This window comes from Musa acuminata, chromosome BXJ2-5 (genome assembly GCF_036884655.1).
Source record: "Musa acuminata AAA Group cultivar baxijiao chromosome BXJ2-5, Cavendish_Baxijiao_AAA, whole genome shotgun sequence".
Lineage (NCBI taxonomy): Eukaryota > Viridiplantae > Streptophyta > Magnoliopsida > Zingiberales > Musaceae > Musa > Musa acuminata.
Window position 1 is genome coordinate 42,606,223 of NC_088342.1, and position 8,505 is coordinate 42,614,727.

The 8,505-nt window shown below is 39.4% G+C and overlaps 1 protein-coding gene across 1 annotated transcript; it reads left to right on the top strand.

The window, feature by feature from the left end:
* Positions 1-1,185: 1,185 nt before the first annotated feature.
* LOC135612851 (blue-light photoreceptor PHR2-like) lies at positions 1,186-7,260 on the top strand. Its single transcript, XM_065109596.1, has 4 exons — positions 1,186-2,250; positions 6,037-6,266; positions 6,428-6,526; positions 6,981-7,260. Exons 1-4 carry the CDS (start codon positions 1,291-1,293, stop codon positions 7,060-7,062), a joined length of 1,371 nt encoding a protein of 456 aa, XP_064965668.1. The 5' UTR covers positions 1,186-1,290; the 3' UTR covers positions 7,063-7,260.
* The last annotated feature ends 1,245 nt before the right edge of the window (positions 7,261-8,505 follow it).

The window sequence follows — 8,505 nt, forward strand, 5'->3', positions numbered from 1 at the left end:
CGCATTTTCATGTTTAGCTCGAGAGGAACATATAGAGTGTATTTTCATGCTTAGCCTGAGAAAAATATTTTGGATGTATTTTTATATTTAACTCGAGAGGAGCCTCGAGCTTAATTATTCATTAATAGGAAATTCTATTGGTGGAAAAACCTTAGAAGTTGAATCTATATGCTAGTAAGCAAAGTAAGAGAAAACCTTAGTGCCTCCTTATATATAAAATGGGCTCTCGCTAAGTATGGAACTCACTTTGCATTGTGAGCCCCACATCTTTGACCTCCATCTCATGAGTTTTGGATGGGCATCACTAAGCTTCATAGGTTCAGAGAAAATCGACAAAGCAACGGGGAAGGGGAGAATAGAGAAGAAGACAAAACTACTTAAGCACCTTTGCTTCTCAAATGCACTAGAAATGAAGAGGATAACATTAACTGATAAGTATTAACGATAATAAAATCTGCATTTAAAAGTGTTGTATGGATATATATGTTGAACCTAAATTAAAATGTCAAATAAAATTTAAAAATAATATTTTAACTCAAGCCATCTCGAGCCACAATGACAGGGAAAGATGTCACATGCATCATATGTTGAGAGATTTAGTACCTTATGATGCTACTTAAGAAGAAAATACTAATAAAAAAATCCACTAACCAAAATACGTTAGATGAGTTGTTAGTTTTCTTAAAGGACGTTATAAATTAGTGCAGCCTTGGAGAATTACTAGACTCATAGTGTACAAATTTCATCTTCTTGATTGCTGTACACGGTGCTCACTCAAAATGGCAGGCAACAACCTTATCTGATGGCTGTTGTAATTGTCTGACCAGAGTCAAAATTCAGGGGTTGTTGGCCTGCGGTAGGTGGATCTCAATCATCCCAATAAATTACGGAAGATGGTTGAAATAAATTTCCTTCCCTCTTAGGGTTGACAGTGATTTCAGCGAGGGAATAAAGGAAAAAAGTTTCATAATATATTATTCTTCTAGAAAAATAATTAGATTTTGGAAAGTGTAGTTAATGTATTAATATTGCAAAATGTATTTGATACTAAAGGTCTTATTTTCTTCTCAAAGAAGAAAAGAACTTCTAAGAGGTTTTTTTTACCCCTCGATTTATAAACACCAAAATAAATATAAAATAAACATGATTCCAAAATCAAGGCATGAACAGATCACTACTTCTCAACCTACCAAACTTCTAACGCATACAACCTTCCTCGAACACAACCCTGCTCTTATCCCCTCCTCGCTCCATCTCTCACCTTCTCCCCTTCGTTCCACCCCCAACACAATGGAAGCCAACAACCATCCTTCCTCCTCCCTCCCCAGCCCCCAAACCCAAGAGGACCAGCAAACCCAACTCCCCACCACCACCAGTCTCCCATTGGCCACCATCTCCCTCTCTGTTCTCCCCTCTTACGTCTCTCTCTTCTCTTCCTCCACCACCTCCCTCAAATCCTCCTCCTTCTCCCCCTTCTCTTCCCACCTCAAGATCCCCTCCCAGATCTCCTCCCTTTCACTCTCCCTCTTCTCTCCTCCCTCCAAGCCCCACTCCAAGCTCTCCACCCCTTCCAAGATCTCCAATTCCCTTCTCCTTTCGCCTTCCCCCATCGTCATCCGCCGCCCCGCCGACCCATCCGCCGGCGCCGCCGCCCGCCGCTGCTCCATCGTCTGGTTCCGCTCCGACCTCCGCCTCCACGACCACGAGGCGCTCTCCGCTGCCAACGCCGACTCCCTCTCCCTCCTCCCCGTATTCCTCTTCGACCCCCGCGACTTCGGCCGTTCCCCCGCGGGCTTCGACCGCACCGGACCCTGCCGCGCCCGCTTCCTCGTCGATTCTGTTTCCGATCTCCGCGCTGGGCTGCGCCGCCGCGGATCGGACCTCGTGGTGCGGGTCGGCCGCCCGGAGGTGGTGCTGCCGGAGCTGGCGCGCGCGGCCGGCGCTGACGCCGTGTACGCCCACCGGGAGGTGTCCCACGACGAGGCGCGTGCGGAGGAACGGGTCGCGGAGGCGATGGAGGCCGAGGGGGTCGAGGTAAAGTACTTCTGGGGCAGCACGCTGCACCACGTGGATGATTTGCCGTTCGATCTGGAGCACATGCCTACCAACTATGGAGGGTTTAGGGAGAAGGTGAAGGGCGTGTCTGTGAGGAAGACGATTGAGACCCCAGAGGAGGTTAGGGGTCTTCCATCGAGGGGTGATATCGAGCCTGGGGAGATCCCAAGCTTGCAAGACCTTGGGCTGAATCAGGTACCGACCATGTCGTATGTTTGATTTGTTGACTCAAATTCTTCCTTTATTTTATCTTATAGTTTTTCTATCTCTTGAAAATTTCATGTCTTCTTTATGCATCTTTCAAATAGTAAAGGATTCGAGCAAAAAAAACAGAGACTATTGACCTTCTTTGTCAAGATGCCTTGCAAAATAATAGGAATATTTCAGAGGCGGTAGTAGTGTTGCTAATGAAATAACGGTTTCAGTTTTAAGAGTCCAAGTGGTTAAGTTTAATCGGCAATGATTAGCTCCAACTGCTAATATGTGATCGTATTTCATTGTGCATGTGATCTTTTGTTTTCTTGGGCCTGAGCTTATTGCTTTCTAAAAAAAAACCAGCAACATTAAGCTAACAGAACAATTTTAGTGCAAAAATGGATTCACTGTAGTAACTTCATAAGACTTCATATGCCTTGTGGTTTATTATAGAATCAATTTTTCATTTGCAGTAGCAAATTAAACTGCAGTTTACTGCTAGACCTGTTTGTTAGTTTCTGTAGAAGTTGTGATTTAAATTTTCTAATGAAAATCTTTTTCTCCAAAGATACCAACTTTTGATATGTCTCAATAACAAGTTTCCTTGGCATTATTATATATCATTATAACAGTTGAACTTTTCTTTTGTTAATTTCGGTTTGGTCATGAATATAGCCCTTACTCTTGCAAAAAGTATAATGTTTAGGTAATTCATAAAAGAACACAAATTTTTTTGCAACATCCCATGGTGTTTAACTAAGAGATTTTTTAAGTTTCTTGGGATTCATAAAAATTCCAAGGCACCTAGAAAATTGACCTCAGATTCATGGCTTGTAATATAGATAAGATCTGATTTCTAGGGATTATGTGAAACTATGAATTATAAATAAATAAATGAAGGTTCCTTGTTGATTGCCAAATCAGTTGTTGCATTAGAATTCATAGTTTCTGATCTCGCCGTTTCAGGTTGCATACAACATCATGTATGGATACATTACCTTTAAGGCCGATCATTCTTTTTCTTGTTTCTCGTTCTTTTTTCTTTTCTTGAGTACTTACAGTATCTTCTTTCTTTGGTTTCTGTACTCACTTTCAGCAGTTTTAGGTATTTTTTTCTTTCCGGAACTTAGTTTTACTTGCCGCTTCTAGCCACTCAACGACAGAGAATAGCTAAAGCCCATCAAACAGTTGTACAATCTTAGAGATGTAAATTGGCTGTTGTCCTGAAATTGTGATCGAAGAAAAAAAAATCAAAAGCATCTTATATAAAGAATTGGAAAATTCATCAGATTATGGTGACAGGGAGGGAACCTCAAAGAATATATTGTACTAAATTCTTAATATGATTTTTCTATGCAATAAAATATAAGAAAATTATTAAAATAAAGGTAAACTCTCTAGGATTGTATCATGCAGAGGGGGCCCTGCATTAGCCTTGACAGGACTGGCCATTGGGAATGCTTGACTAACCATGCTCGGATCCCAACTAGTCCTACTATTGAGACTAGGTGCAAACTCTTGATACACCTTATAAGTTGCCAGCTCTTTTAGAGTCCCATTTTGCCATGTCAATCCCTTCCAATATCTTGGACACCTCCATAAACACCTAGTATGCGCAGGAGTGTGATTGGCTGCGATTAGTATTTTAGAGATCAATTAGATCAACTACTTGGCTCAGGAGTTAAACATCTTACCTTTTTTATTTAAAAAAAACACTATTGTTTTTAATGGTCTATAACAACCCAAGCACTTCCCATCAGAGCACAAAAGTGAAAGCGGTTTTGGATGATTCAGGCCAAGGTTTGACTTGCTAGTTTAAGCTGGCACGGTATGTGCCACCCCGTACCGGTTTACCGACACATGGTATGTTAGTGCATACCAGTGTTTCGATGAGGAAGAAAAAGAGGTTTAAGAGGAAGGGCCAGTGGAAGAACAAAGAAGGAAGAAAGAGAAAGGAAGAAGGATGAAGAAGAAGAAAGAAAAGGAGAAGAAGTGCAGCGATACTTGGGAAGTAGTGGCAAAGTCGAAGGGAAGCAACAGCATCCCAGCAGCGAAGAGGCAGTGCTGTTTCAGCATCGCAGTGGTGAAGAGGCACTGCTGCAGCTTTGTACACAAGAAGAGCCTTAATCTGGTTTTTTTTTTAATGCTGAAACGGACTGGGGCCACCACTTTTTTTATTTTTTTATTATTTTAATTCGGACCACCTGAAATGGGGTGATCCATGTATCATTCCATGCCCTGACCAATACGTATTGCCCGTACCATACTGTTTCGGGTGGTATAGCAATCCTTGATTCAGGCAGCTTACATAGTCAACAGGTAAGGTAGGTCTAGCACACACTTCCTCTTTCAGATCAATTCTAAACTGAATCTGAGGAAACTCATAAAACTTCTAATGGGCTGAAAAGGCGAAGATCATAAGGCAAGAGAGGTTAAACATCCATGCATCAAAGTAGAAAACTTTTCATGTTTTCCATCATGGTATTTTGCGTCTAATGGTTTGGAAAAAAAAAGGAGTTCATTTATTGTATATATAGTCTTCGGAAGTTTTAATATTATAGTATCAATTGGTCTAGTACTTCTATTTTGGGAATTCTAAAGACATGTTTAGAGAGATTTTGTGGGGTGAGATTAATTTTTCTACCCTCAATGCCTACAAATTTTATTCTTCTAGCCTCCTTAGGCACATCATTTAAGTGAAGGGTAATTTTTTTACTTTCGTATTTTCCTGGTCTCTCCACTATCTCTCTTTTTATTTCTCTTTTTCCCCCTCTTTTCGAATTTCCTATCTTCCTTCCAAATATGATCGTGCTCGATGGTAGGTAAACACACCCTACCAAGACTAAGACTAAATGTATTCATCATCTTCATCTCCAACCATTTTAAGAACTAAATATTTTAGATTGTTCAATTATGTTTTAGACTTGTATTGGAGTTTTGTAGCTGTATAGGAGTTTTGTAGAGTGAAAAAAGTATCCTTCTAATAAATTTTAATTGGAGATGTGGTTTAATTGCATAGTCAACTGTAATTGCTTTCTTGGCAATGTTTTTTGACCAAAAAAGACTCTGAAGTACACAATATTCTTGGTGATTGAGAGTATCGAACTTTTGGAACTTGTGACCTTCTGTACAGTCTAATTAGTGATGTTTCAAAATCTTTTGATGGCTCGAAGATGATATACGTTATGGGTTGCTAATACTAATGAAATGGCTGCCAGGTCTATCGTGATGAGTCATCAATTTTATTTGAACAACCATGGGATATGGCAGTGACTTTATCTCAATTTCTCTTTTCTGGAAGAACAGAAAGGAAATCATGACTTATTAGATGATCATTGAAATCTTGAATTTCATTACTCTTCTATTGAGCCTCTGTAGTTCCTAGTTGCTGCTTGTAGTTGTAGTTTATGTTTGTATCTTTGTCAATTTTGATGATGGTGCTATAAACAAACTCATGAGAAGTCTGTAGATCCTAGTTATTTAGTCATCCATTTCTTAAGTTATTCTAATTCGTAGCGAAACTAAAAGCTTAATTATTGATGAATTTTCAGCATAAAAAGATTCTAAAATGACCAAATTTCAGTAGTTGCTCATAATTCTACCATGGATGAGCCAAAACTAAACAGTTTGATATTATTAGCTACTACGTGACTTAAGTATCCTTTATGTTATAAATGGTGTCTCATTGCACTCTTCTCATATCACCTGAAGCAATTTGGTGAAATCATGTTTCCATCCACTTATATCATGTTTTTAATGTTTACCATGACATATTATATGGCTCAGGATGGGAAATCTGTCACGAGTGTTCCTCTTGTGGGTGGTGAGACTGAAGCACTAGAGAGATTGAAGAAATTTGCTGCTGAATGTCATGCCCAACCAAATGATGGAAATAAGGATAATACTAGGGATAACATATATGGTGCTAATGTCTCGTGCAAAATCTCTCCATGGCTAGCAACGGGATGCCTTTCTCCTCGCTTCATGTTTGAGGAGCTAAAGAAGACTGCGACTAGGTATATTTTTATTACACACATTTACTGATATGAGAAGTTCATGATTGTAAAAACAAATCCTTTACTCCTATACAAGCTTTCTAAAGTAGATATTTGAAATATGATGTCCTATTCATTTCTTTTTTGTGTATAAATCATGAAGTTCTGGTGTTGGTTTACAGGGCTATATCTGCCACTTCATCACGGAGGAATGGTGTTGATCCAGCAGATGGTGGGATGAACTGGTTGATGTTTGAATTAATGTGGAGGGATTTCTTCAGGTAGCATTAAGTTTTTGTTGATTTCAACTTTTTCTTCTATTTATATATATACATACATAGATATAATAGATATGTATACTTATGATAAGCAATACAACAACAATAATAAAATCATAGGTCTCAATTGTCTAGGATCGATTATATGGATCTTTTTACTAGATATATAAAAAATTTTATATTTAGTAAAACAGTGTTTTTGTAAAAATAGTGTTTGCAAGTTCTCCTCTATACATTTAATGTAACTGATATTAGCTAGACATGCCAAGACAGACTTTATTTGAGCTTAAATTGGCTTTCTGAGATCGAAAAGCTTTGTAGCAATAAAATCAAAGATTTCCTCACAAAACTAATTTAGCCCTAAAGAAAATGGTGTTGGGGTGGGTATGGCAAGAAAGTTTCAGGCAGTTTGAAATGATCCAATTATTGATGACATGTCGTCCCACTTTCTTGTCAGGTTTATCACCAAGAAGTGCAACTCCCCGAAGAAAAAGGTGGAGGGTGTACCAGCTACGGCTTGCGCTGGTGCTCTAGTCTAACTAGTCTGCTTGCCTTGGTTTGGTCCCAAATTTAAATGCATCCTTGGCCTGTGAAATCGAAGGTACTCTCGAAGTCAATCTTCTTTTAATTTCCTGTAATTGTCGCACCTCGGTGTTGTTGTCTTGTCTCAGACATCAACTTTGAGCTACCAGTTTTTGTTCTGGTCAGAATAATCGGCCACTTGTGCCCTTGATTGACATGTCAGTATCTTTCGTTTCCGTTGCTTTAGCTCGAAGAGAGTAGAATTCCTTGTGGCACATCGAATGTCTCATGGAACAACGTGCTGCCTCAGATTGCATGACCTGTTGGGTCGCAGATTGCATGACCTGTTGGGTCGCAGGACATAGTCGTTTGCAGGTGTGATTTGTTATAGATTATGGCCAGGACCTTTTGGACGAGTTGCACACATTTCTTTTGGTAATTTTAAAGGAAAATAAGAGAAGCAAATCATAAAATAAATAAAATATAATGAATTATGAGAATTAGGAATTTGTTATACATAATTTGCTAGGAATTCATTAAACTTTGGCTCTTGATTCCACCCTCCGTAGGGTTTACTCTTAGTCTATCCATTAGGTCTTTGACTTGGGGATTGATGACTATGGGCAACGTGGCCTGTTAAATTTAATCGTTAGTGATCTCGAGAATCCATAAGTTAAAGCATCCGCGGGTTAGGGTGGCTTAGCCATCACTTGTGTTGGAGTTGGGCTCATGGCATCATTAGCAGTTGAGGAACTACTAGTGTTGATTGAGCCAACTACAAGAGCAGGAGCATAACAGATTGCATCATCCCTGTCAGTGTCAAGTTTTTGGGAAAGGTTAATGAAGACCTCAATCAGCACTAGAGTATGGGTTGGCGTCATCATCGAAGGAGAAAAATTAGGGTTATTGAATAGGCATCAGTATTGTATCATATGGGTAGATGTGGCAATGCCGAGGGATGAAAGAATTGGTTGCTAACCTCTTGAGTAAACATGCCGTGGCTTAGCGGTGGCACAGTCTCACTTGAGTACTTAACGAGCGGGTTAGTGGTGTGGTTCTCCTACAACATGAGACTTCACAATCATGAAACCTAAGTTGTCCAACATATCACATGTTCATCCGATACTTCGTCTAAACCTCCGACGTATCGTCTTTTTCTTCGGTGTATTGCCCGATCGATCGATATGTTGTCCTCCCACAACATCAGATTTTTTTGGTGCAATGCTCGATCCTTCCGGCCCAATGCTTGAACTTTGACATGATGCTCTTTGGCCCAATATATGATTCTCCTACTTTAAAGATTTGCATTTCCATGATCAAAGATTCTCCTATGTCAGTTATCTCAAATACTTATTAGTTTATAAATTTATTAATTGATTTCATCATCAAAATTTAAGATTCAACAATCTTTTATTTTTCTATGATGATAATCAATTGATGACGGAGCTTTAACTAGGCTC